Source organism: Haemaphysalis longicornis, unplaced genomic scaffold, assembly GCF_048455015.1.
Source record: "Haemaphysalis longicornis isolate Haplotype H1 unplaced genomic scaffold, Haemaphysalis longicornis Haplotype H1 scaffold_4, whole genome shotgun sequence".
NCBI classification, from domain to species: domain Eukaryota; kingdom Metazoa; phylum Arthropoda; class Arachnida; order Ixodida; family Ixodidae; genus Haemaphysalis; species Haemaphysalis longicornis.
The window spans coordinates 6,481,030-6,507,868 of record NW_027526361.1 but is presented as its reverse complement, the minus strand read 5'-3'; the positions used below and the strand labels follow the sequence as shown (position 1 = coordinate 6,507,868).

At 50.4% G+C, this 26,839-nt stretch overlaps 2 protein-coding genes across 3 annotated transcripts in view; one reads left to right on the top strand and one right to left on the bottom strand.

Annotated features, from left to right (window-relative positions):
- The window catches only part of LOC144178181 (DC-STAMP domain-containing protein 2), a 131,193-nt gene extending 115,295 nt beyond the window's left edge, over positions 1-15,898 (bottom strand). Inside the window, exon 1 of the mRNA XM_077705812.1 lies at positions 15,692-15,898. Coding sequence (XP_077561938.1) covers positions 15,692-15,720 — 29 coding nt within the window. The 5' untranslated portion in view covers positions 15,721-15,898. The remainder of the gene's footprint in view (positions 1-15,691) is intronic.
- Positions 15,155-25,363, top strand: Sgf11 (SAGA associated factor 11kDa). 2 transcript variants are annotated; one of them, XM_077705813.1, is made up of 11 exons: positions 15,155-15,580; positions 15,892-16,007; positions 16,132-16,145; positions 16,229-16,397; positions 16,520-16,602; positions 18,416-18,475; positions 18,578-18,649; positions 18,746-18,771; positions 19,346-19,464; positions 21,584-21,747; positions 23,392-25,363. In XM_077705813.1, the coding sequence occupies exons 1-11, from the start codon at positions 15,512-15,514 to the stop codon at positions 23,520-23,522; spliced, it is 1,023 nt and encodes a 340-aa protein (XP_077561939.1). In that variant the 5' UTR covers positions 15,155-15,511; the 3' UTR covers positions 23,523-25,363. The 2 variants fall into 2 exon arrangements, with proteins under 2 accessions (XP_077561939.1, XP_077561940.1); XM_077705814.1 differs by lacking the exons at positions 15,155-15,580; positions 16,132-16,145.
- Positions 25,364-26,839: the final 1,476 nt, after the last annotated feature.

The window sequence follows — 26,839 nt, the reverse complement described above, 5'->3', positions numbered from 1 at the left end:
GCCTCCTCAACGCCATGTCACCCTGGCATTATTAAACCTACTTTCTGCATGGAAATTTTCGCCGACAGTGCAAACGTATATCCGTTACATAACAGCGATCGTGAGTGGGTCACTGCAGTGTGTCACTGCTACGATCTGACGGTGCTGGTAATGCGCTACCGCCGTATAACAACGAGAGCACAGAGCAGAAGTGCATAATCATGGCAGCAAGGTCTTTCCAAGGGCCGAACAACTATGCCACGAATTGACCCACGACCGCACAGTGCACATAGATTACAAACTGAAGTTTAACTGCGTTCACTATTGAAGTATACCACTGAAAATAAATCAGGAAAATGTAAAATACAGGGAAAGGCTCACGAATACCGTTCTTGGTTGCAGGAGTGGGGCGACGGGAACCTAGTGCTTCCGACGTGTCACAGCGGTGCGTTCTAAAGAAAGCCAAGAAGGAACGGCACGTGCCAGCTACGTGCTCATTGCGTGTACGCCAAGAAGATCGGTGGTAGCGAGGTGGCATAAAAATGAAAGACGCGTACCCGCTCAGGGGGATTGGCGAAGACAGGAGATTACATATACCCTTAAAAGCGATAAAAAGCAAAACCGACGAACGCTGGCTGAGTATCGATACGGGCGTACGCGACAACATCTTTCGCGGGAAACTTCTCTCGCTCTCTCGCTCTTTTTCGTCTCCCAACCTTGGCATGCAGATAGGGAGTGCTGCCTGCTCCGGGTGTAACCATTATCCCGCATACCTAAGGGGCTACACTAGGAAGGCTCTTGGGGACACCAACAGCACTCCCTCACCAGAGAAGGGGCTGGCCACCCTGGTGTAGTAGTTGGCCCCCACCTCCCGTAACTACCAACGCGGCACAGAAAAATAAATGTCTATAGGAGCGAACAGTAGTGGTTGAGTCTTCAATCGATGGGTTGGGTGAATACTAAGAAATGGGTAGGACACGGCCACTTGGCACGCGCTGCGCGATTTTGTGGGCCGTCATTTTCATCTATGGACGTCCGGAGACGGGGGGAGGAGGGTGCAAGGGCGAGCAACTGTCTCCTTTCCTTGTAATTTCGTACCTTTGTTTAGTTTGACCACCAGGCCCCTCGTTTTTCGTCCCGTTCTTTCAAACTGTGTTTCGTTTCCAATAGCAGAACACAACCATAATCGTTTTTTTATCCCTTCGTTGAATGACATCAATTCTCAGAACCTTCTGTCAGCCGGAACTCAAGTCGTGCTACCTAGTTGCCAGACGCGTACATGGGCACCAATAAACGACCGCGCAAACGGCGTCTGTGCGGGTCTGGCCGGTCTGGACGCGCTCCAGACCGGCCGTGATTTAGAGCTCGTCTGGGCCGAGCTACACTAAGCCTACCTGTGCGACTGTGCTTTTTTTTTTTTAAATGCAGAGCATTTCTTTAACTCACATGTAGCGTCCGATGTCCGTCCGCATCAGCTCAGTGCGCAGGCGCACCCTCTCCCCCACTCTTCCTCTCCCGCATCACGCTACCCTCCTCGCTCTCAACAACAGGTCCGCACCCCTCCCCCTACACTCTATAAAAAAATAATACTTACCGGCGCCAGGTTTCGATCCCACGACTCTGCGGCCGGAACGCAAGGTACATGGTGCTCTACCCACTGCGCCACAAAGCCGACACAAAATGGAAGGCTACGAACGCGCCTTATATCCTTGACTCATTCAAACTACGTCAAGAAGCTGCTGATACAACGCATTCACTACCTGTGGGCGGAACGCGAGGTACATGCTGCTCTTCCCACTGCGCCACAAAACCGACACAGAACCAACACCAACACCACGGAACCCCACTATGCTCTGCATTTACACGTGTCCCTCGCGCGGGGGCATGCGACGGAGGATTTTTTTGTTCGCGTGTGACGTGAACTCTTTTTTTAAGACAATAGCCTTTCTTGGGCTACTTAAACCCAGAAATTTCGGTCTGTCTGTCTGTCTGTGACTCGATTCAGCCACCCGGCCAAAGTAAAACAATGCCTGCGCAATAGTCTTATATAGTCACAGCTAAATCTACCCGTCTGTGTAATATTCGTACTTGTCAGCCTTGTTGAATAAGAACAAGACATTACGCAAATATAAGACAACAAATTAATACAGAAGTGATATTTGCAGTGTTCCTTTATAAAAAATCATACATGCTTGACTTTCGCGAAATTAAATACTTCACCAACTGCAGCAAAAAAAAATTCACTCCGCCGTCGCCTGCTGTCACCCGCGCCACTATAGCTTCTGGCGCCATTTTAAGAAATCAACCGGCAACAGTTACGAAAGGTTCCACTAGATAGGTTCCACGTTTTGCTTGCAACGCACGTGGAGTAGAGAAACGCGGTTCTATAAACGTTGAAGTAGGGCGCCTCGATTCACGCGCGTCTTCGCCGTACGGCAGCGTTGGCATCGAGACACCTGGTTTGGAGCAGTGGAACGCGAGAAATTTAAAATGATTTAAGCAAACCTTTGGCGTCTTTACCTTGGGAGGAACGCGACGCAAGAGGAACAACATGAGAGGTGAGCAGGAAAGCGAAGGGAGGCATTTACTTGGCAAAAGTCGATAAAGACTATCGTCTTTTGACGACATTTGCAACGAAAGGAGCAGATACGCGGCCAATTTTTTTTACTGGCATTTTGAGTACACTTAACGTTTGTTAAAAAAAATGCAGTGTCTCCTATTTAAGCCTGGCAGTAACTTGCCGTGTCTAATTTTTTATCTTAAAATTTTAGACCAAGTGGTTGCTCCCCCTTACACCCGTTCTATGGACGGGTATAACTCTCGAATCCTTAGAAATACGTCGTTCCGTTACTATCGTTTGTTCACTTCACAAGTATGTAAACTGCTCTTATCTTTCATCACTTCCTCTCGAATCTCCCGTACGCATGTCCAGTATGTTGGACAATCCGCCGTGTTTCAAAAACATTTACGGCCACACCCAAGCTTCTAACTTATCGGCACTGCCTTACAGCGGTAATATTATGGAATGACCTTAGAGAGTTTTAACATATCGTTACCGTGTTTACGTTACCGTTTACCGTGTTTGCGGGAGTCGACTGCGCAGCGCGAGAGAGGGTAAATATAAAACACAAAAGAGAAAAAAAAAGGAAAAAGGGGAATAAGGGTAAATATAAAACACAAAAGAGAAAAAAAAGGAAAAAGTGGAATAAGAGAAAAAAACGGAGTTACACATTTAGAAAATTAACTTACAGCGAAACACTACAGATATAGACAACACATGAATCTACAAAGGACAGAGCACACATGTAAAAGGGGTCACACGCACACACACAAGTACAGAAGCTGCTTCAGCAGCACTCCACCACAATCTGGGCAGCTAGGCAGAGTTGTAGCGGAGTGCGCTGTGCAGCCCCGAGGCCCGCAGGTATGTACCCAGGGCCTCGAGCACTTTGTCTCGCTCCCTAGCACTGCCCGGGGGCCAAAGCAGATCCTCAAGTGGCCGCGCTCCGTGAAGCACGACCAGCAGCTCTGCCCGCCCTGCCGCAAACTTGGGGCACTCGTACAGTACGTGCGGCAGGGACTGCACGGGCGCTCGGCAGTGGGTGCAGGCGGGGCTGGTCGCCCGCCCTAGACGGTGCTTCCGCTCCGCCGTCCACACGTCCCCCATGCGGAGGCGCAGTATGGCCGAGCGCATTCGTCGAGGCAGGCGTGAGGCCCGTACAGGCGGCAGGCCCCCTCCGACACGCAGCCGCGGGTCCGGATGCCTGGTCCGGATGTGTCGCTGGATGAGCAGGCGGGCGTCATCCGCTGCCGCCTGAGCCACCATGTCCGACGGAGGCAGCGCGTGTGCCCCGGCGGCCAGCTCGTCCGCCCGGTCGTTGCCATCCAGACCAATGTGGGCGGGGACCCACAGCAGGCACAGTTGAGTGCCCCGGTCCGCCAGCTGTGCCGCCTTCTCCCGGATGCCACGCACCAACATGGAGTGCGAGTCTCCGTCCTGAAGACGCACCAGGGCCACTCGGGAGTCGCACAGCAGGGCGCAGCGCTCGGGCAAGAGCTCCATCTCCAGCAGCAGGTCCAGGCCCAGTCCGACCCCCACTAGCTCAGCCGTGGCCGAGGAAGAGGCATAGGACAGCCGCGCCTGTCGGGTGGCCTCTCCCAGCACGGCGGCCGCTGCGGCCGACCCCTGCTGCTGCCGCACCGAGCCATCTGTGTATACTAGGGCGTGGCCGTCTAGGTCGCCCCAGAGGACACCCCGGGCCAGCTGCAGTTGCCCACAGTGGGGTGTCCGCCGCTTGCTGTGCAGCCCCGGAAGGTCCAGCTGCACGTCAGCTGCCAGAACAGGAGCGGGGCCACGAGGTCCCGCGTTCACGGGGCCCACCACCTCCTCGTAGAGCATCAGCATGCGCCCCATGCGCGAGTGGTGATGGCTCTTCAGCCGCCGCAGCAGCGGACCGCCCCCCTCGGCGCGTCTCAGCCGGTCAATCTGGCCAAGTGCCCGCAAGTCAGCTGTCATCTCTAGTGTCCACGCCCCCGCCTCGGCCAGCGTCTTCTCGCACGGCGAGCTCTGGGGCAGGCCGAGGCAAGCGCGGACCCCCTTGCGGTGGTCTCCCTCCAGCTGCCGCCAGGTGGGTTTCCGCAGGGTCACCAGTGGGAGCGCGTACATAAGGAGACCCACCGCCGAGGCACTGTACAGCCGGAGGGCCGTCCGCTGCGAGCAGCCGCTGTCCCGGGCCACCATCTTGTGCACTGCCGTGGTGGCCAGCTGCGCCCTGGCTCGGAGCTCCTTTGCCGCCTGCCGGAAGTTCAGTCGGTGGTCCAGGGTGAGCCCCAGGTACCGCACCCTGGTCCTCCACTGGAGCTCCTCGCCATTGATGGTCAGGCGCCGGGTCCATCCACGGGCGGCGGCGTCCGGATGCACCAGCATGGCGTCGGTCTTTGTCGCCGACAGCTGTAGGCCGACGCCCGCCAGCTTGGCGCGGACTGCATCCATGGCCGCCTGCAGTTGCTGTACAATGGCTCGGCCCTGACCCTTGGGCCCCAGCACCCACAGGGCGATGTCGTCGGCGTACACCGAAATGTACACTCGGTGGCCCCCTCCTCTGGGCAGGCAGCCTGGCAGGGCTGCCATCACCAGGTTGAAGAGGAACGGGCTGATGACGGAGCCCTGTGGGGTGCCTACGTTCACCGGCCGGGGAGCCGACAGGGCGTCCCCCACCTGCACCTGCGCTGTGCGGCCCGTCAGGAACGCCTCGACGAAGCCCCGCAGCTTGCCCGCAATGCCAGCCTCCTCCATGGCCAGGGAGATGGCATGACGCTGCAGGTTGTCGAAGGCGCCCTTCACGCCCAGCAGCACCACGGCCGCCACCAGCTTGGTGGCCCTGGCGTGTTCAAGGGCCGCCACGACGTCGGCGATGGAGTCGGTGGCTGCTCGGTGCCTCCGGAAGCCCGTCAGCTGCTCGGGGATGGCCTCTTCCTCCGCAGCGATGGCCTCCATCCTCCGCAGTGCCACCCGTTCGAGCAGCTTGCAGCCGCAGGATGTGAGGGCCACAGGCCGGTGCGCCGTGACTGCCACAAGGCCCTTGCCTGGCTTTGGTATGGGCCGCAAGATGGCCAGCGGCCACTCAGGTGGCAGTTGGCCCGTGTCCCATATGACGTTGTAGGCGGCCAGGAGTCGGCCGAACCCCACCTCATCCAGATTGCGCATCATCTGGTAGGTGAGGCCATCTGCTCCTGGCGCCGACTTACGCTTGCAGCTGCGGAGGGCACTGCGGAGCTCAGTCTCCGTGATGGAGGCGTTGTTGAGGGGGTGGTGCACCTCCCCCGTCCCAGCAACAGCAGCAGCGGGCCCTGAGTCCGCCTGGTGTGGCGGCAGGAATTGTGTAGCGAAGAGGTCGGCCAACTCCGCAAAGCTGGCCTGCTTGCGGATGGCCATGGCAGCCAGGGGGTTGCGGTTTCTCTGTGGTTTCAGGATGGAGTTGAAGATGCCCCAGAGGCGGCGGCAGCGTGGGTCGGCCTCCGAGCTGACGCAAAGCTCGGCCCAGCGCTGCCGGCTCAGGCGGTTGGCGTGACGGCGGCAAGCCGCATCCACTCGCCGGTACGCCGTCCAGTCCGCCCGCTCCCCCGAGCGCTGAGCCTTCCTCTCCGCGCGGTTGCGCACCGCCCGCAGCTGCAGCAGCTTCAGGTCCGGCGTGGTGGCCCCCTCGGCTACTGTGCAGCTCTGTGTGGATTGCCTGGCGCAGCAAACCAGGCCCCGGAACAGCTCGGCTCCTTCCCCCAGGTCCTGCTTGGCGAGGCAGCGCCGGAACCGGTCCCAGTGGGTGACGTGGTGCAGTGCGGCTCGCTTGGCTGTCCTGTCGGGTGGTGCGATGTGCAGTGGGTAGTGGTCGGAGCCCCACGTGCTGGGCTCCCTCCTCCAGGTGGCCTCAACCCCGGCTGACACTAGGGTGAGATCAATGGCGGTGGCTGTGGAATTGCCACGCCGGAAGGTGCTCTCACCAGTGTTCAGCGCAGACAGGTTGAGGCGCAGCATGGCGTCCCACAGATGCTCACCGCGAGCGTCCATCCGGCCATCTCCCCACGCAGTGTGCTGTGCGTTGAAGTCACCACAGAGGAGATGGCGGGCTGCGCACAGGGACACCAGCCGATCCAGGAGGCACGCGTCCCAGCGCTGACCAGGGCGCACGTACACACTGCACACTGTAATGTCTGCACCACCCGCACTCAGCCTTAACGTCACTGCCACGCACTCCTGCACCACTGTCGTCACCGCACTGGTATCCAGCTCTGCGTGCTGCACATCGTTCCTCACAAACAGTGAGGCACGCGAGGTTCCTGGGGGGTGGGACGGGTCGCCACACACCACCGCCGAGCACTGGGCACTGTCACACGCCGTGGGGCTGTGATAGCGATGTAGCCCGGCAGGCGAATCCCCCCCGAGCCGTCCCTTCCCACACGCACATAGCTCTCCTGTAGAGCCACGACATGGGGCTCGTGCTGCAGCAGAAACGCACTCAACTCCGCACGACGCGGTCGCAGAGAACTGACGTTCCACTGCAGCACTGTAGGCACCAGTGGCTGTGTGCGGCGGCTCCTAGCCATGGGGGGGCTCGGTGTGTGGCCGCGAGGGCGGCTGCTTGCATCCGCTCTTCCGACCTCGCTTCGACCGCGCCGAGGCTGCCTGGCTGCTGGGCTATCGCTGGGCTGTCTGCTGCGTCCCGGCGGCGTTGCTGCTGCTGCCTGGCTGCTGGCGCATCGTATCGGGAGCCACAGGCGTTGGCTGGCTGGCCGCTCGCAGGGCCGCACGGACGTCAAAGCGAGAGACAGGCGCCGGGGCTCGTGCTAGTTCTGCACACACACGGCGCTCCTCCTGCCAGCGCGGGCAGGAGTGGTCGAGCACGACGTGGGGGCCCCCGCAGTTGGTGCAATAAGGCTTCGCGGCCTTGCACGCTGCCTTCAGGTGGGAACCCCCGCATCGCCAGCACCTCCTCTCGCGATTGCAGCTCGCGGTAGCGTGGTCCAGCCTGCCACACCTGCCGCACTGCAGTGGTCAATCACTGACCATACATTATTCCGCAACCAAGTGTACCATTCATAATAAAAAGGTAGATTTGTATATGTGCATGCACATGTGTTTGCCTCCTTTTTGCTGTTTTCAATGTCATGTGCACTACTTTGTGCGTAGTGTATATGCTTTTTGCATGATTTGCTTGTGTACCTGTCGCATATCCACACCTTTGTACTGCACACCATTATTGTAACTACAGCGCGCTTCTTCAATGTTACCCCTTCTTTTAGTTGTACTGTACCGCATTGTATTGTTTTATACTATGTTGCTTCTGTTCAATTAGTGCTTTTGCTTTTTGTTTTTCTCGCCCCCATTACTGAGTGTTCCTACGGGAACCTGTAAGGTAACGTGAATAAATAAATAAAGGTGCCCCCCGTTGAAAACGTTCTGCGGAAGCCCATGTCTGCATCATTATCATTATGGCCATCATCAAAACGAAACTATTTTTCCCTCTAGTTCTGCAAAAAATAGCCTCGCATTCTCATAGCTCGTGATTGGAACCATTTCGTGCTTGCCTTTCTTCCTCTGAAGATCTAACTGCCGGAGCGCTGTGGTAAAGCCTCTTTGCGTCACAATTGTGTTAAAAGGTAGGAAACGCAAAAGACAGCACAGGTTCATCCAGAATTTAGATTTCGGGGGGGGGGGGGGGGGAGTCGAAATTTTCCTGGAGGGGAGGGGGTTCTGGGGGGATAATGGCGGAGGGTGCATAAATTCCTGGGTGGGGTGCTCGTGGTTGTGGATTTTTTTTTTGGGGGGGGGGGTCAAAATCTTACTGGAGGGGGGAGGGGCTGTTGTGGGTTGTGTGTAAATCCCCGAAAGACGGACAGTGAAAAAAGTCGGAAACATTCTTGTCATCACAGCATATGGATGGCAACGAAATGGCTTCTGATATTTTTATTGCACCTTATGTGCTGTACCGCCTACATGTATTTAAATGAGGAAAAGCGGACATGTCGACAAATTCGGTTATCACCGAGCAGTGTGATCGGACGTCAACGTCATCAGCGCCTGGATTTTGGCACCTCATCAGGCGATCATCCGTAGCTAGCGCGTTGCGAAGAAGCTCGGACTGAGCGCCTCAGTTCTGGCTTGAACCAGTTCACTGTAGTTCCGGCGGCTTCCCGTGTTTTTTTTTTTTTCCTGCGTGGACATCGACCGATAAACCCCATTCCAATGTATATAATGTGGCACTTAGGGATGAAGGTATCGTCGAATTGACATAGGAAAGCTGACAGTAAGTAATTTGTCTGTTGAGTGAAAATGGGAATGTCAAAATGGTAGGACAAAATTTGGGCCCGGGAAGATAGCCCAGGTGTATGCCTTCGTCGCGTAAGGGCTTAGGCCCACAAAATTTGAACTTTGAATCGCATTGATTGCACACCTTTGTTTTACAGTGAAACTGTTAGCCTTTTGTTCGCAGAGCTTTATTGTGTCGTCCGTGTGCATAAATGAGGTGGAAGCAGAAAGGAGGAGAAAGCGAGCCAATACCCGGAAAGCAAGGTGACAAAAAGAAAAAAGAAACTCGACATGAAGACAATAAACGCACTATAGTCCCCCACGCGCCTGAGACACTGAAGCACTCAAACTCCCTTTACAGACAATGCGGCGCCACATTTCCAGAGCAATACACAAAACAAGTGTCATGCAAGAAAACGGCACAGAACACCAAACTCAAAGGGGAAGTGGACATTTTCACAGATGCAAGCATTGCACCGGGTACTGTTGGCACTACATGGATATGCCCGGAACAAACATCCTTAAATGGAACTTTGCACTCAACTATACTAATTCCACTAGCCTGGAAGGCGAATTGTGCGCAATAAAAAACGCCCCCAGTCATCTTTGTTATTATCTCGACATCCGGCCCCCTGGATATGTGAGTATCCTCCCGGATTCGTCTGCGGCTGTACAAGAACTCCGGAAGCCTTTCTGCTCCAACCCAATACCAAACTCTATTTTGCTGCAAATTTAACTCCTCAGAGGACAGCGTGTACGAGGCCGTAGCGACTGGACGCCGGGCCATGAGGACACGAGCACAGGAAGTCGGGTTGCCCACGTGGCAGCGCAAGAGAGTATCGCTCGTTCCTCTCCACCGAACTCCTCGTTGTCCTCCCCTCCTACGTCCCCGGCTCTTCTCCTGCTCCGACTCAAGAAGGCAAGACAACAGGAATACCCGATGGCCTCCCCACCAGGTTACTTCTTGAATGTTGGCACGCAACCAAGAGCGGCTGTAGTATTCGTAAATACGTTTTGTGCTGATGTTGCGTATGCTCCCCATATAATTCAGAAATGGACCCGCAGACCTGAAGGACGGGAACATTGCGCTTAGTGCAATCTGGACGTCAAATCAGATTTACTCCATCTCATTTGGTCGCGCGTATACTTCCAGGAGCATCGAACACAGCTTCTATCTATCACGTCACACCCCGTTTACCTTTTCTGAAACATCAGCTGACATATACTGCGGTGAGCTTCTTTCGGAGCTCGCTAGCTTTGCAATCAAGAGTTGTCTGGCGTGGGTCATCTAGCACGGCGACGCCTAGTCCGCCGCACTTACCGAAAAACTGTGAAGTGCCACTAAAAGAGGAAACTGATCACACTCTATATCCCCCTTCCCTCACAACCCCAACCACTGCAGCTTCGGCCAAATAAAAGCTTCAACTAACTAATTGACGCTCCCCTGCTTTTTGACCCAGAATAGGAACGTGGGAGGCTAAACGGGAGCTGCGGCCGAAGGAGCCGCACGTAACCCGCTTCCCGAAGGGCTTGCGCGCGGTGCGGAGGCTGTGCGAGGCGAGGACTGGCTGCTGGCTCAAGCTGCGAGCACACGCCGCAACTGAAAGGACCCGGCCTACAGCACACGCAGACAACACGGGGCAAGGCGAGGAGGGCCACTGGGCACGCAGCCACCCAAGAAAATCGGCGCAGGAGGGGGATCGGCCAAGGAGAGCTTTTTTTTTTTTTTTACTCATGAAAATGAGTCAGCTAAGGCAAAATATTAGAGCGGAAGAAAGGGATTTACTATGCAGATTCAAGAGAGATATGAAAAGAGGCGGGATAAATGTTTATTTCGCGAGCGCTGGTGCTGCTGTTAGGGTACCCGCCCGGTGGGGGGCGCCCCTGTCCGGGATCCTTGGCTGGCAGTGCAGGCTCTCTTGACCAGTATGCACTGGGTCCCAGGGTCCGGATTTTTCAGGCAGGCCATCCACTGCTCGTAAAAGGGGAATGGGTTCGGGGTTGATCTGGGGTTTGTCCGCACTCCCATACTTGACGGTATAGGGTGCCGGGTAAGGGACAGAAATTACAGGTGGCCGGGTATTGCTTGTATTCACTGGCGAGGCACGTATGCAGGCAACCGTGTGAGTGCGCCGTCACTCGTTACGTCGGTCTCCACGGGATGGCGGTACTTGTCCGTGCTAGGCACATGACTGTGTTGCACGTTAACAAACTCTACATCACCGAACGCAAAGTATTGCCTCGAGTCCACTGTGAGCGTGATTAATAACATCTCTGTTGACACCACCGTTAAGGATCGAGTTGAAACGGAGCAGACGACGCAGGCCGGCGTTTTCTTTTCTTCGGCGCGCGGACGCAGTGGCCCAAGCCGCGCCATGTCCGTGGCGCGTCGGCCATGTCTGTGGCCGTTTCCAGTGTTGCCAAGCGAAGAAATTGGCAGGTAAACTTTTCAACGAAGGCATTTAATATTCGAATGTCGTCGGACGGCACTCTAGCCATGCCGGCCGCGATCAGCTAGAGTGCCGTCGGACGGCACTCTAGACACTGCGTTCAATGAATACCACCTATATGGTGGGGCAGATGACGTGATGAAGGGTGTGATGAGGATAGGAGATTGTATTCTTCAGAGGCTGGTGGCTTCTTGTCTCGATAGCTCGGGATGTGGAGCCAGAAATATTTTTATGCTTTGTCTATAGTGGGCCAGAATATCTCCATATTTTACGAGAGGTTCTGTTTTGGGGCAGCAGGCGACGTTTGTCCCACGTAGATAATGGCCTGGTGTACCTGCGCGCGGGCAGCGGCATGGGCTGCCTCATCACCGACGAGAAATGTGTGTCCGGATACCCAGGCGATTTCTATCTCTGGTAGCTGACCCTTGGTTTCGAGGATGCGGAGGGCTGTTTTGAAGATGCGTCCCCATAGATAACTGCGGCATGCTGCTTGCGAATCCGTAAGCTGTGATGGCGTCCTCACTAGTCGTTGCGGCTAGGGCAATACCCACTTCCTCTGCGGTTTCCGCCTGTGTTGCACGGACGGTGAGGCAGGTCATTTCTTGCCCCGTTGAATTGGTGACGCATAATTCGTGGGCTGGCCGCTGAAGATAAGGAAACGCGTCAGTTTACCTTGTGGTCGGGTTCTGGCCATACTTTATGTCCATGACCCTGGCTCGAGCGATTGGGCGAGCTTGATTGTAAATTGGGTGCATGTGGCGTGATAGTGGCGTTACTATCTAATTAGTAGGGGAATCTTAACCTTGTGGTCTTGTATTGGCGGCGTTGTATAATTAAATCTTCTTATGGTCGCTCGCCCTGTTGGCGTGAGCGTGAGGCGTTCTATGTGAGAGGTATGATGGGCTTCCTCTATCTCTTCCCAGGCATTGTGCAATCCAAGTTGGAGTAATTTGTTTGTCGGCGTCCTGGAGGGCAATCCTATGGCAGTCTTATAAGCTTGATGGATAAAAATATTAAATCTTGCCTTCTCATTCTTTTTGAAGAGACAGGGAAAAAAGAAAGAAAGAGGAACGAGAAAGCAAAAACAAAGTCAGCCTGAACAGAATAGTTTTAGCACAGCAGACGAGCCGTATCCTAAATGAATGAGTGGATGGCGTGACAAACATCCCCATGGCGGTGGCCCAGCTTCGTGCCCCCAAAAGATAAAAGCACTGGCAGGGTCAATGGCAGTCCAAGGCATCGCAGGGGAGCCTCCAGCAGCCTTCTCCGATGACTGGAAAATCAGCGGCCAAAAAAAGGGAGAAATGTTCATCAGATTCAATTTCGTGGCAAAAGTGGCACAAGGGAGAGGTTGTCAGGTCCGCCCGATACATGATTCGATTAAGTGGGGGACACCACAGCGAAGCGAGGTCAGCGATACTTCGCACGAGCGAGTTTGGCAGAGACTTCTTTTCCGGCGGAACGTTAGGTGTTCGAGTTCAGAAGTGTGCAGCCCGTGATCAGAACGGGCTAGCAACACGCAAGCGAACGAGGAAAGCACCTCTGCAACCGGCAAAAGCCGGTGCCGTTTTTGCTAACATATCAGCCTATTCATTGATGGCTAATCTTCCCCCCTTAAGCGGTCAGTCTATGCTACGCCGCATGTCCCTTTATATGACCCTCTCTTTTTTTTTCTCCCTCTTTCACCTACTACTCTTCTTTTTACTACTCATCTGTCTTTTCCCCGTTCCCCTTCCTGCAGAGTAGCATGTCGACGTACCCATGTTGGCAAACCTCTCTGCCTTTCCTCCTTTAATAAAGAGCTTCTCTCTCTCTCTCTCTACTTTCCAGGCAGCCAACAAGCCTGAAATTCTGCCCACACATGAGTGGGGACGCAGGAATGAAAAGTTTTAAGCATGGGACTGGCAGTTTGCGAGGAAAGAAATCAGTGAGTGGCATCACTGAAGATTGTGCCGAATGAAGTTTCGGGAAGTCAAGAAGAATAGCAAGAAATCGTGACGTGCTGCACATGCGACGCCGGTGCCTTACCAACGTCACCGGCCCTACACTGCTGGGGAACAAGCGGTGTTACTTCATTGGAGGAATGGACGAGCCCAAATCCTCACCTGGATACAGCAAGCACGCTCACTTCGTGGACACTGTAGCAGGCCGGTATACGAAGATGGGACGGAAAACAGGGGGCGCAGAAAAAGGCACAGCACAGTTTCGCTGGTCGCTGATCATCTACCTCTGCAGCACAGCACGCTCCCCTATTTATTTAGTGACATAGGTAGCCTATTGTTCATTGTTTAGGAACGCTGGCCAAGTTCACCCCAGTCCCCACCAACTCCACGCCGCATTTCTTTTTCCTGGTTGGGACCAGCACTGACGACCTGCCTAAGGGGTCTAGATTTGTCCACTTCTTTGAAACGTCTCCAAGCTCAGTGAATTACAATTTAGGCCGTAAATCTCAAGTGGCTCAAATATTCTCTACTTACTCGCAGTGCTGATATCCCAGTCAAGCTTCCTGAATAACCCTTCTGGACAGGCTGTAAACAATTTCTCGCCTCCTTGTTTCACTACTACCTGATCGTGAACTTTTCGCTCCTCTTGGAAGGGTTATCCTGTCTATTCCTTGTATATATATATATAGAGAGAGAGATAGGCGGGGAGAGAGAGAGAGGGGGAATAATTTTAATTGAAACCGGCGATGTTAGCCGAGCCGTCGCGTTGGCTTGCTACGCCAGGTGATAGAAGAAAAGGAAAAACAAAAACAAAAAAAAATAATTATAAAAATGAAAAGATGTCAGATGATGCGCCCAAAAGTTTTTGTCACGCGCAAAAAGTTTTTCGCAAAACTCTTTCCAGGTCTTGTAGTATGTACCTGCAAAGAGTCTTATGCAAATATGTGGCTGTAAACATTTAATTGTGTACAAAAGAGGGCAGGCTGATTGGTTGATTGTTGGGTTTAACGCACCGCAGGCGATGAGGCGCGCCGTAGTGGATCACTCCGGATTAATTTGGACCACCTGGGAATCTTTAACGTGCGCCGAAATCTTGTACACTCAGGCGTTTTTGCTTTTCGGCTCCATCAGAAAAGCGGCCGCCGCGGCCGGGAATCGGACCCGCGACCTCGTGCTCAGCAGCGCAACGCCTTGGCCACTGCATGAGCCACCGCGGCGAGTGGGCTGATGGGCCTATGACAGTTTGGCGTCACTTTTCTTGTAAATCAGTATTATACCGGAATTTTTCTAGGCTACGGGTCCCCTTATGGCAGTGAGGCATTCTGAGAATAATTTTGCACGCGTCTCTAGTACACTGTCTCTTCCTGCTTGGATGACCCATGGTTAATCCATTGTCTTTTGAAGATTTTCCTCCATTAATTTCCTGGAGTGTCTTTACCGCCTCCTCTTTACTTACTAATTGGACCTCGCAGGCTGAATACTGTAGGCTGTTCTGACGTTCTTAGCATTCTTAGCGCACAGCTTGGAATAGAACTGTTCCGATACTTTCATAGTTTCGCACACGCTGGGCCTAATGATGCTTCTTTCTTGTCTAAGTGCATACATTATACTTTGCAAGTATAGCGCTTAAGCTTCTGTTTTTTTTTTTTTTTTTTTTTTTTTTTTTTTTTTTTTTTTTTTTTTACGTTTTTCAATATTTTCAATGCTGCAGGTTCCAAATTTTTTGGCGCGCTTTCTGGGCGCTTTCGTACTCCTGCGTCTCGCAAGAAAGTTCCTGCGTTTTAGATAGCATAACAGTTTCGTCGTTAGATTCTATTCCTTCTACAGCTGCTCCTGACCCTCTGGTCTCCAGTCTCTCTGGTTAAAGCCGTGAATCTGTACTCAAAACCTCCAGCGCTGTGTCTGCAATTCAAAACGCGCAAGAGTTTCGGTTCCGTTTTCGTCCCTGTCATATACAATTCCGCGAGGCGTCGCTAACGTCGACATCGCATTTGCGAACTTCTTTGTAATGTGTGCCGTTGGGGACGCCGGGTTGTCTTCTTTCTAAAGGCGAAATGCTATCTATTTTCGCGTGAGATTTAGTGAAATACAATTTTTACTGCACCGGTTGTCTCGAAGCTAGCGAGTTGGGTTGCTCGTGCTGGTCGACAAGGCATGCCAGTAGACTTGGCAGCCCCGTGCCGCAGCTCGAGCAGCGTTCTAAATGGAACCGTATTGTGAAAGTGCCGTGGCCAGGGATGCGCTCGCATTTCTGATATGATTCGTTAGGAGAGCCCTCGAGAAGCCGTTCCGGTAGCTTGCACTACCCCGCTGCTTCGGTTTTGTCGATGTGAAGGATGCAGGAGCCGGCCGACTCGGAAAATGCAAGCACGAGTGATGCGCCCGGGCCGAGCCGAGACCTGGACGTAAGTAGAGGCTGCGTCGTGCTCTTTGTCTGGAACGCCGCATTTCTCTAGCTCGACGCTGCCTTCTTGTGTGCAAGAATGCACCTTTGTGGCAGGCCTTCGTGCGCTCACCTGACCAAAGGCGTCACGTTGGCTGCCATGCGTGCGTTTGACAGTTGGTGTCAGTCGCCGAAGTGCCGCTGATGCCGCCGGCGACACCGACGTGTTGCTCGCTAGTGGCTTCTGCCAGCAGTGTTGTAGCTTGTCGTACGCCGCGCGCTCTGCAAGTTTTGCTCACCGCAGTCACGTGTGCGTTGTCTTGCATCTTTCAGGAGCAGTGCTTGAGTATATTCAACGACCTCGTGGATGATGTCATACTGGGAACCTGCTTCGAGGTCCACCGTTCTGTCAAGTTGGGTCTGCTCTTTTTGGACGAAGCGCCTGAAGAGTGAGTCAATATTCATTTTTTTTGGTTACATCCGAATTTCAGCCCCGCAATTTCGTTAAATAGTAACACGCAGAAACTACGTAAGTCTAATGAACTAATATTTTATTTTTCCTTTCGTTTTCAGCGAAAAAAAGTATGGTATGTATATGCGGCCGATGCTTTTCGTTCCGATGCCGTGGTGTGAAGAAATTACTTGGCTAATCATTATTTGTGTTTTGCAGAAATCGTGGATGAAGTAGGTTTGGATGTGTTCGGCCAAGTTCCCCTGAAGAAGCAGTTCGAGTGCGTCTGCCCCAATTGTCAGCGAAATCTGGCTGCGTCTCGTTTCGCGCCTCACTTGGAAAAATGTATGGGCATGGGAAGGAACAGCTCGAGAATTGCGAGCAAGAGGTAAAGTGTGTTGCTACAGCACTTCCTGCAGTGCCCCAACTACCTTGGGAAATAATTGTTGTACTGGACTTGCCGTCAACAATTATTTTTTGCTAACATCTGGGGACTAAACCTTGTTGCAGAATTGCCAACACTGGAAGAGCAGAAAGCGATGTAGATGACTATGACAATGATAGCGACTGGAACTACTTGTCTGATAGGAAACGTAAGTATAACCTTTTTTTTTTAATTCAATTCTGAATCGGAGTCACACGAATAAGAAATTCACAAATATTCGTGCAAACTGGTTGGGTAACTCTGTCACTTTAAATGTTTTCCGATAACTTTGAAAGAACCGTGCACACAAAATACAAGTTTGCTTTATTCGAAAGATTTCGTGTTTTATACCCCCAGCGCTTGTCGGGAAGCAAACGATGCTTTATTCACTGAGAAATAATAATTTAAGTTAAAATTTTGATTCTCCCGCCAAATCGTGTGTTTTTATGACGTCTGCAATGACATCACAAGAACAGGTCTTCAAGCTGCTGCGGCACAGCCGGGCTAGAGCGGCGCGCTGCTGCTCTAGCCCTGCCGTGGCTGCGAAGCCTCGTTTACCGTTAGTCCTGGATGGCCCCATCATGCTGAGCCAGACCATTGTCCGCCTTTGCTTTTTTTTTTTTTTTTTTTTTACTGTATTTGTACCTGGCTTATTTTTGTTAAGGTAGAAAATAATCGTTTCATGAAGCATGGTGTTCGCTCGACAAATTTGGTCACCTAAGACAAGACACCGTCGCTTACGCTAATCAGCCAGTGTCGTCTGAGACAACCCCAAAGTGCCACAGTGCTGTGCAGCTAAAACAAGCATAGTACGCACAGCACCAACAGCACAGCACGCATCGGTACTTTTATGAGCTTCTACTGTTTGTCCCGCCATTCTTACTGCTATAAAAAGAATGTGACCTAAACTAAGCGCAAGCAGCTCGTTTGGCAAGCTTATAAGACCTGCGTAACTTGCGTTTGCTTTTGCCGACCTCAGCCAATCCCAGAGCTGGCACATATGACATCATAGATTCTGTTGTGGGAAATGAGCTAGTAAGTTATATGGCCATTCTCTTTTTTTCTATTTATATGGCTTATTTGAGCAAAGTTGTTTCAGTATGATTCTAACGAGACAATCTTTCGAATGAACTGAACTTGTGTTTTGTCTGAATGGCCCCTTTAAGGTGATGCTACATGGAGCGATTTTAGTGAGTGAAGTGACAAGTGTAACTCAATTGGTACAGTAAAGAGATAGAATGGCGACAGCAGCAAGTGAAATAATTAATACACAGCAACGGAAAACTACCGCCCCACCGTCCATGCTGCCAGCGACAGAGGGCCCAGGCGGTAGTGTTATTTTTTACTTGCCACTGTCGCCCACACTACCTGTTTACTGTACCCATTGACTTGCGCTTGTCGCATCGCGCGCCTAAGTGCCGCTTGTGATATCCAAACATGGGCACCATAACAATGTACCATTCTAAGTGTACTCAGTTTTACCAGAGACCATGGTCTGTGGTCTGTTTATTTCAGCCCACCTACCAGCGACTGGTTTTACCTGGTTATTTACCAACAAAATAAATGCTATATTATCTGTTACGCCGGCCTTGTTTGTTGTACGGATTGGTATCTTCTTCTACTGAAGTGAAATGGAAATGCATCAGGCTCGAGACTAAAACATTACAGACAAAAAAGTCTTCAATAGGTTTCTTGTCACTGTTTTTAGAATCATGTTTCGACAGTGTTTGTTTCTAACCTTGTGTGCAAATGCGAGTCGCATTGTCGTTTAGTGTCATGGTTGCCAGCATCTTTTTGGACTGCATACTGGCTGGTAGACCCAGAAATTTTGCTCCCAAACATTGTAAAGCATTCCCAGCAAAGCCGTTTAAATTCGAGGTGCTTAATGGAAGTACTACTTTCATTTGGGGTAGAGAACATACACTCTGCAAACCTTTCACAGTTTTCTGCAAATACGAAATACTCTTTTTTCGCCTTGGCAGCTTCCAAGAAGAGGAAAGACAAAAATTCTCTTCGTAAAATCAAAGGGAAACCAAAAAATGGTGAGCAGCTAGCAGTCTTTTTTTTTTTTTTTTTTTTTTCCTTTGTTAACTGCAGCCCAGCTGGCATGTTGTGGGGATTACCAACGCTGTGTGCAATTTCAGGAGAACAGGCAAGCAGTAGCAGTGCATCAGAACAGTCTAACAGCGTCTCAACTTATGAGAGTCTTTCAATAGGTGAGCTCCTGAACGCATTTTTACCTAAACCTTCTGTCGGCGGAAAAATTAGCAGAAGCAAGGATTCTAATGCTCCTTCTGCATTGCTGATTTCAGAGGAAAGAAAAGCCATGTTGGCACAGGTAAGCTTTTTCATGGTGCTGTGTCTCAGTTGACATTTGTTGCCCCAAATTTCTTTTTTGCTGCCCACTTCATTTGTGCAGTCATTCTGTTTGCATCTGTAATGTCAAAAACTTGCATGTGTTAGAACGTGCATACTACACAGCCTGAAAAAAAAAAATTAAATTGCCCCTTGTTTGATTCACATACATAGAAATTTGGGCTGCATAATTGCCTACCACCTGGAAGAAAGAGTTGGTTCACGATAGTTTTGTAAGTCAGAAATCAAGCAAGAAATTCTGAGCTTCTTAGCACCCCAAACACTGCTTGACGCAAAAATTCATGGCAGTTATGGGTTGCTGGAACTGGCCAGCTATGTTTGTTCGTACCAGTATATTCTGAAAGACAGCCGCTCAGTTTTTTTTCACCTTAGTCCAGGGCTTGATAACTGCTTCCTACTCCCCCAGGTGGCTGATTGCGCTTGTAATAGATGTAAGCAACTCCCACTTTTGGTCGATGCGGGATAAGATGTGGGGAAGCGCATATTTATGGCAGTGGCCAATAAATCGCGGCGTTTTTCTCTTTCCCGCGAAACAGATGTGTGGCGTGATCTCGGAGCACACCAAAAAAATGTGCACCCGTTCTCAGCGTTGCCCACAGCACACGGATGAGCAGCGGAAGGCAGTGCGGCAGTTCCTGCTGAACCAAAGTGCAGGGTGCGTGAGAGCTTCTCCTATCCTCCACTCCTGTAGAGTGTGGACAGTGCTGTGACACTGGGAGCTTTTGTTTGTTTACGACTTGGGCGGAAGAGCTCTTTAGCAGCCTTTCCAGGTCTGCTGCGTGAATGTCGATGGGGTGCTTCATTGTAATGCAGTGTTCGTCAGAAGCAAGCCTTTGTCATTGCATATTTTCTTTCCACTGGAAAATTTTGCTTTCCAGTGCATCCTTACACACAATCGACTCAAGATATAATTCCAAGTCGCTTAATTGGAAATGATGTTCCAGTACCAGCACTGTTGCATGCAATTCAGTAGAAATTGCTCGATCATTTGAAGCTAAAACCCAATGTATCAGTTAATTGAAAGTTATATTGAATAAAAAGCATCAAGGTGACCATTGTATCTCAATGAAATTCAAAATTTTTAGGCACCAAAACGCTGCCGTGCTTTGCACTGTCGGTGCCATTGCCACTGAGGCAGTGCTCAATCGCAAAGCGGCCGGCCAGCCGAGACTCGGGCCAGCGGACGCCTCGTTCTCTCGTCAGGCCCTCGACCTTCTTTGTGTGCACGGCGCTGTGTGAGCAGTGTGCGTGGCGGGTGCTTCAAGCTTCGAATTGAGCGACAAGTCTCGACTGTCGGGGCAAACTGTGTGGTACGATTGAACTGCCGATGGGAGTCGAGACTATGAACAAAATCAAGAAAGATGTGTCGCAGACTAATGGCAATGCTGTTATAATGTACTTTCTCTTTAATTGGGAGTTCGGTTAATTAAAAGCTTTTTGTGGCCCCCTGGACTTCGTATTAACAGCAGCTTACTCTACTCTTGATTGGTTGATTGGTGTGGGCTTGATAGACATAAAGTTCGCGGGTTCGATTCCCGGCCGCGGCGGCCGCTTTTCTGATGGAGGCAAAAAGCGCAAACGCCCGTGTGTACGAGATTTTGGCGCACGTTAAAGATCCCCAGGTGGTCAAAATTAATTCGGAGCCCTCCACTACGGCGCGCCTCATCGCCTGCATTGCGTCGGCGCGTTAAACCCCAAATCAGTCGACATAACAAATATCAGTTTCTTTAGCATATCAGGGTATCTTAAAGGAGCCATGAAGAGAACATACAAGTTTGGGTTATTCGAAAGATTTCTTGTTTTATAGTGCCCCCAGCGCTTGTCCGAATGCAAACGATGCCTTATTCACAAAGAAATTAATTAATTTAAGTTAAAATTTTGATTTTCCCACTAAATCGTGCGTTTTCGTGGTCTGCAATGACATCACAGGAACCAACCGCTCTGCTATGGTCCCTAGAAAGATATTTCTAGGGAGCATAGCTCTGCACCCGATTGGGAGGCCTTGTTTGCCGTTAGTGAACCTAGATGGCACCACCATACCGTAGCAAGCCGTTTTCTGCCTTTGGCACGGAGCAAGTTTCTTTCTCCGTGGACTTTCGTTTGTTTTTGACCGTATTTAAACCTGCTTGTTTTGGTTCACGGAGAAAATAATCGTTTCGTGAAACATAGTTCTCGCTTGACAAATATGGTCATGTAAGACATCGTCGCTCGTGTCAATCAGTCAGTGTCGTCTGCGACAACCCCAAAGCCCCGCAGCGCAGTTCCAACAGCAGCACGCATCGGTACTTCTATGTTTGTGTGCTTTCGTACCATACACTGTTTGTCCCACCATTCTTACTGATATAAAAACAATGTGCCCTAAATTTAAGCGCAAACTTCGTGTCGGCAAGCTTATAAGTTCTGCCTAATTTGCATTTGCTTTTGCCGCCCTCCGCCAATCCCAGAGCTGTCACGTGACATCATAGGTTCTGTTGCGGGAAATGAGCTAGTGGGTCGCATAGCCATTTCCTTTTTTACTAATTATGTAGCTTATTTGAGTGAAGTTTACGTTAAAAGTGGTGTCAGTATGATTCTAACGAGGCAATCTCTTGAATGAACCAAACTTTTGTTTTCTCTTCATGGCTCCTTTAAAGCTTGCTTGCCCCCCCCCTACTTCTATTTACTATTTCATTTTAGTTGCTTTTGACAAAGTTTGGGACATGTACAACATTTTAGGGAACCTGAATGTTGCTTATGGTGAGAAATGCTTGCTCGTTTGTTTGATGGCCGTGCAGGAGCAGCACGCAGTCTGCGGACGTGGGCGACGAGGTGCACATCGATGTGGACACATTTGACGAGTCGGACAACCACTCGCTACACGACACCATTGGGCAGATGTGGGAGAATGTCAGCTCAACCAATTCTTCCCCTGCTGATGGCAGCTTCCAGGGCAACAACGGTGAGCAGCCGGGTGCGGCTGCCGCACTTCATCAGAGCACAGACCAGAATTATGCCAGTATTACTTTGGTGCTCTGAAGCGTGGTTTCCTAGTCTTTGCTGGGATGAATCTGGTGCTGGAATCAGACCTGGGAATTAGGTAGTGCACAAATTGGATTACAGCTAGTGGTTTGGTAGCCAGTATTAGAATCTATTGGATTAGCAACTGGTGCTAGGAATTTGACTCGGCGCTGTGGTTGGTTCATCCATTTTTGCACTGCATTGCATCAGTTGATGTCTTGATTGATTGTAGGATTTAACGCGCCGACGCAACGCAGGCCACGAGGCGCGCCGTAATGGAGGGCTCCGGATTAATTTTGACCACCTGGGGATCTTTAAAGGGACAGACAACCGATTTTTGTCGAGTATATATTCTCTATCCCAAATGGGAGGGCATCACTTAAAGCACCTTGACGAGAAACTGTTTTGCTGATAATGGCCTAGAATTTTTTAAATCAAGATTTTTAGATCTACGAGCCGTATGTGTCCCTCCCAAAAATAATGCTGGCAACTATGACAGAGTAACTTGGCAACATACTTTTGTCTGTATGCGAAATGAAAAACGATATTCAAAAACTTGTCCCCAGCTAAAAAAGTTTGAATCACAGGCTTTCTTGTTCCTTTATGTGTTTTTTTAATGCAACGGTCTATTTTGCACGAGTGCGCCATCTGTTGGGATAGACTATAGGTAGAATCTGGCTTCATGTTGTGGAGGTGGGAAGTTCAATTCTCCCTGGGTGCGACGTTTTTTTTTTTTTTTTAAGCTACCGTTGGCGTATTTGGAAACTGAAGTCAAATATTTAGGCAGAACAAACACCCCTGACTCAGGTAGAATCGTCAAAGCGCCTTTGCTGGGTCTGTTTACTGAACGCTGCCGTTGATTCTGGGCATGGAGGCTCAGTTAGCCACACTGAGAGCCACCCAGCGACGGCGGGGGGTATCTTTAAAAATTTCAAAATGATGTTTAGAAATACATACAATTTAAACTTGCACAAATACTTGTGTTAACAGGTTTTCAATACTTTTCATAAACGTTTCAGCAGTTACAGTAGCTACTAGGTTTGCAGGTCACGTGACAGGGACACATATTGTAGTGTCAAGTTTCGACACTACGAACCGCCACCGTTCCGATTTCAAGAAGTTTGCTGCCAAATTAAAATTATTTCCGCCAATTTGTTTAAAAATTGCTTGTGGTTACTGGGCTATATAAAAGGCTGGCTTTCTTATGAGCTAGAGAACATACACGCGCCAAAAATCGGTTGTCTGTCCCTTAACGTGCGGCGAAATCTCGTACACACGGGTGTTTTTGCTTTTCGCCTCCATTAGAAAAGCGGCCGCCGCGGCCAGGAATCGAACCCGCGACCTCGTGCTCAGCAGCGCAACGCCTGAGCCACCGCGGCGGGTATCAGTTGATGTCTTGTAAACTGGAAGCCACAGATCTTGCTGATCACCGAAGCAGTGGGGCAAGGCAGCTAGGTAACATGGCCACTGAACTTTTCAGTGGAAGCTTCGACTTTTTCAAGAAAACCTGGCAAGTGTGATGCTGGCTTCTAACTGGGCTTCAAAGCTTGCTCCAGACAGCTTGGTGTGCCATTTGTCCATGCAGGCGCAGTGGGGGCCAAGAAAAAGGACAAGCGCTCCAGCCAGCACTTTGGCGGCAGCTCCCTGAAAAAGTCGAACAAGTCTCGACCCGGCAGCTCCAGCATGGCTGACCCGGTCAACTCCGACCTCCTATGACGCGGTGGGGTGTGCGTGCCCCAGTGCCAAACTTTCCCCCCTCTTTCATTCTCGGTGTGCTGCAAAAGGGACACTTCCCACGTCCCACGTTTTTTGTTTTTTTTCTGGCCCCCATCACGAGTGCGGAGCCTTCTCGTCCCCATTTAGTCAAGTGTGCAACCGGTTGCTGGGGGAAAAGGTCTCACCCTCGTGGCATTACTTCTCCAAGCGTTCCCCCATGTCCCCAGTTCTAGTAGTTTCCGAGCGGAGGCGAGGGACCCTGTGACATTGACAACTACAGTGTGTGTATTTATGGCTGTGGTGTTTCCGTGTTGCCCTGTGCACACTCTGTGCTGGTGTACTTTTTTGTCTGTGCTTCTCTAGCTGCTCTTCTTCAGGTTTAAAATGCGTGGCATCGTTGTGGGCAGGTAGCGTGGCTTTGCGCAAGTTTTCGGAGGCCAGGTGATGGTGTACTGCATTCCATTTCTTCAGCCCAAAAGTCCAACAAATTGTTGTTGAATGTTCATTTTGTGTGCGCTCAAAATGAACCAGACAAACATTTTCTTCCACCCTTGCAAGAAGACGGACTGATTTGCAGCTTCTGTATCAACACTTTGCCAGCACAGCGCTAGGATAGAGATCCCTGTGTTAACAGGAATGTAATACTTAGAGTAGAAAGCACGGCAAGTGGCTAAAAAGAATATTGTTTGCGGTAGAGAGCGGAAAAAAAAAAAAAAAAAGCTCCTTAATCTTGATCTATGTGAGGTGCTTACCTGCAAGGGGTTCGGTTCATTTCTTTGGTGCTTAGAAAAGGAAGAGCATATTTGATGCCGAATCAGTGTTCCTGTGATAAAGAGTGGCAGAACATGCTCTTCTTCCCTGCCCACAACTGCCCCATTTTAGTAGCCAGAGGGCCAGCTATTCAGCTGTGTTTTGTTCTTGTTTTCATAATAAAGAGGGGGGAAAAGGTTGTTGCGTTTCGTTCAAATGCACAGGGTGCAACTTGCTACTCAGGTTAACCAAAAGTCCCCACCCCATCCTCCTTTTCCCCCACTCTCTCTTTGTGGGAAGATGAGAAATTGTTGTTTCCGTCTTCTTTCATCCTTCTCCGATCTGTGATAATCGCAGCAGCAGCAGCCTAGAATTTTTATTGCTTTTTTTTTTCCCCCTTATTTGACAAGGTCACTACAAATTGTCCGGTGGGAAGACAAATAGGCTGTGCTGTTGGAATCTCTCATTGAGTGTGGCTCTGTCGTCATCTCAGTAACCTCCGTTTTTTGTTGTTTTGTTGATTGCCTGTTTGTTACGTTCGTTCTGCTTGACCAAGACTCTCCTTGAAGGTGGTCAGTGCAGTGGTTGTGTGGGCAAAGCTGTGCTGCTGCTGCTGTGTGACAGCCTGTGAATGCTTGCAGGTGTGGCATGCTCTGGGAAACCATTTCTGTTCAGTTTCACCTAGAGCAAAGTATAGGGCAGCAGCTGTGCGACAGCTTAGATAGTACAACTGCATTACGGGAGAGATTTCGTTTGACTGGAGGAATTTTTCGCAAGCACATCTCTGGGAATTGTGTTCTAGCCTTGGAAACAAAGATACATCTGGTATTCCAGTTCCATGTTCCACCGTAGCAAATGTGAGCTTACTGAACATGTTCTTGGGCAAAAAATTAAGGCTACTTCATTTGTAAAGCTTTCACTTGTGTGAAGACAAACACTTTTTGAGTCTACTTTTTGTAGTAAACACGGAGATTTTGTTTCTTTCAAGCTGTGATATGAAGCACAGGAGGGTGTTGACAAGGGTTGGTGTGCGTATCTACACAGGCAAAAGCGTGAATAAATTGCCTCGTTTTGTACTGCCATAGCCTGCACTTTTTGTGGTGTTTCTTGTTCAGCAGTGCTGCATACCGCACCTGCAACTCAAAAGAGGCACCCTACGACACGTGTCTAATTGCAACTATTTGTGTAATCATGACACTTAAGACGACACATGTCTAATTGCAACTATTTGTGTAATCATGACACTTAAGAATAGACGGATGGCCAGTGCAGGTGGATAGATCCGTCTCGTTGAATGAACAGGAAACAATCAGCTCTCTTAACATCATGGCTAATTGGTAGCTAACTAGGAATGTGCAAGTGGATTTTCTTTGTTAAGCCCTGCCTGGCGGTTTATCATACCAGCGGAACGGGAGCTATGGAGTAGGCATTATGCACAACTATTCTTGCGTGATGATTGCCGTGGGAACTGTTGCTTAGCTGGGATTCAAACATGGGGGGGGGGGGGGGGGGGGGGGGGCTTTTTAGAACAAAAGCGCTTTTAGCGTACCTCCCTGCACTTCGCGGATGTAATGCAAACACTAGCAACGGCATCACCGTCACTAAAGGACCAGGCACCGAGTGCTGGAGAAACAGCGGGACACAAGTGCGGCATTGCAGGTATGTTCGACATTGGGCCTAACTGGTACCTGCAGCTTTATGTACAGCGAGGTGGTAGCGGCTTTGTGATTGCAAAGCACAAACGGAACATCCTGCTTGGTGGTGCCTTTTATACTGTGTGTATGCAACTGAAGCAGACGCACTGGCGCCGAACTGGCCGTGAGTGTCTTCCCATACATCATTTGATGACCATTTCTGTACTAATATGAATACATACAACAGTCAATATTGTATGAAAATTGCCAAAGAATGTACAATGGAGAAGTGTGTGCTCATAGGGAACAAAAAATAGCATCAACAAATTACAGTGGCATTTTGCAGCTTCACCGTGAAGCCTAGCAGAAAGCTGAATTCAGGAATACAAGCTGCGATTTAAAACAATGTACAGCCACTGCAGTGAGAACACTGTCTTTGCACTTTTATTCCTTGCACTCGTGACTAGTGGTAAATCTCTTTCGCACTCTAAGGTAAACCTCGTGACACAACTTCCTACTGCAACATTTTCATTTTTTTCTTGCCTGAACACATTTTTTGTTGGTTTAATTTGTAAGCTGCCACATTCAAAATTCTAAGCAATGCAAATTTTGGACTCAAAATGGTCTAGCTGCAGCCCGCATTTTAATGCATGCCTTTGATTTCACTCCAACTACTGCTTGTGGAATAGCGCAACGACGAACCACAAAAAAAAGAAAGCCAATGTATTGCACCTTCTTTCTGTCTTTTGGTTTCTCTTAGTTCCCTTCATAATGCACAAACGTGCCCAGCAATCGACTTCAGTGACAGATGACAGAAGTGCATTTTATGGCCTAGCTAAGGCTTGCAGCACGAGTATGTTTGGGCAGTTTTCCCTCTTCGTTTTATCTTACAGATATCGCTGAAGGGAATAGGGAGATAATGATGTGTATGCA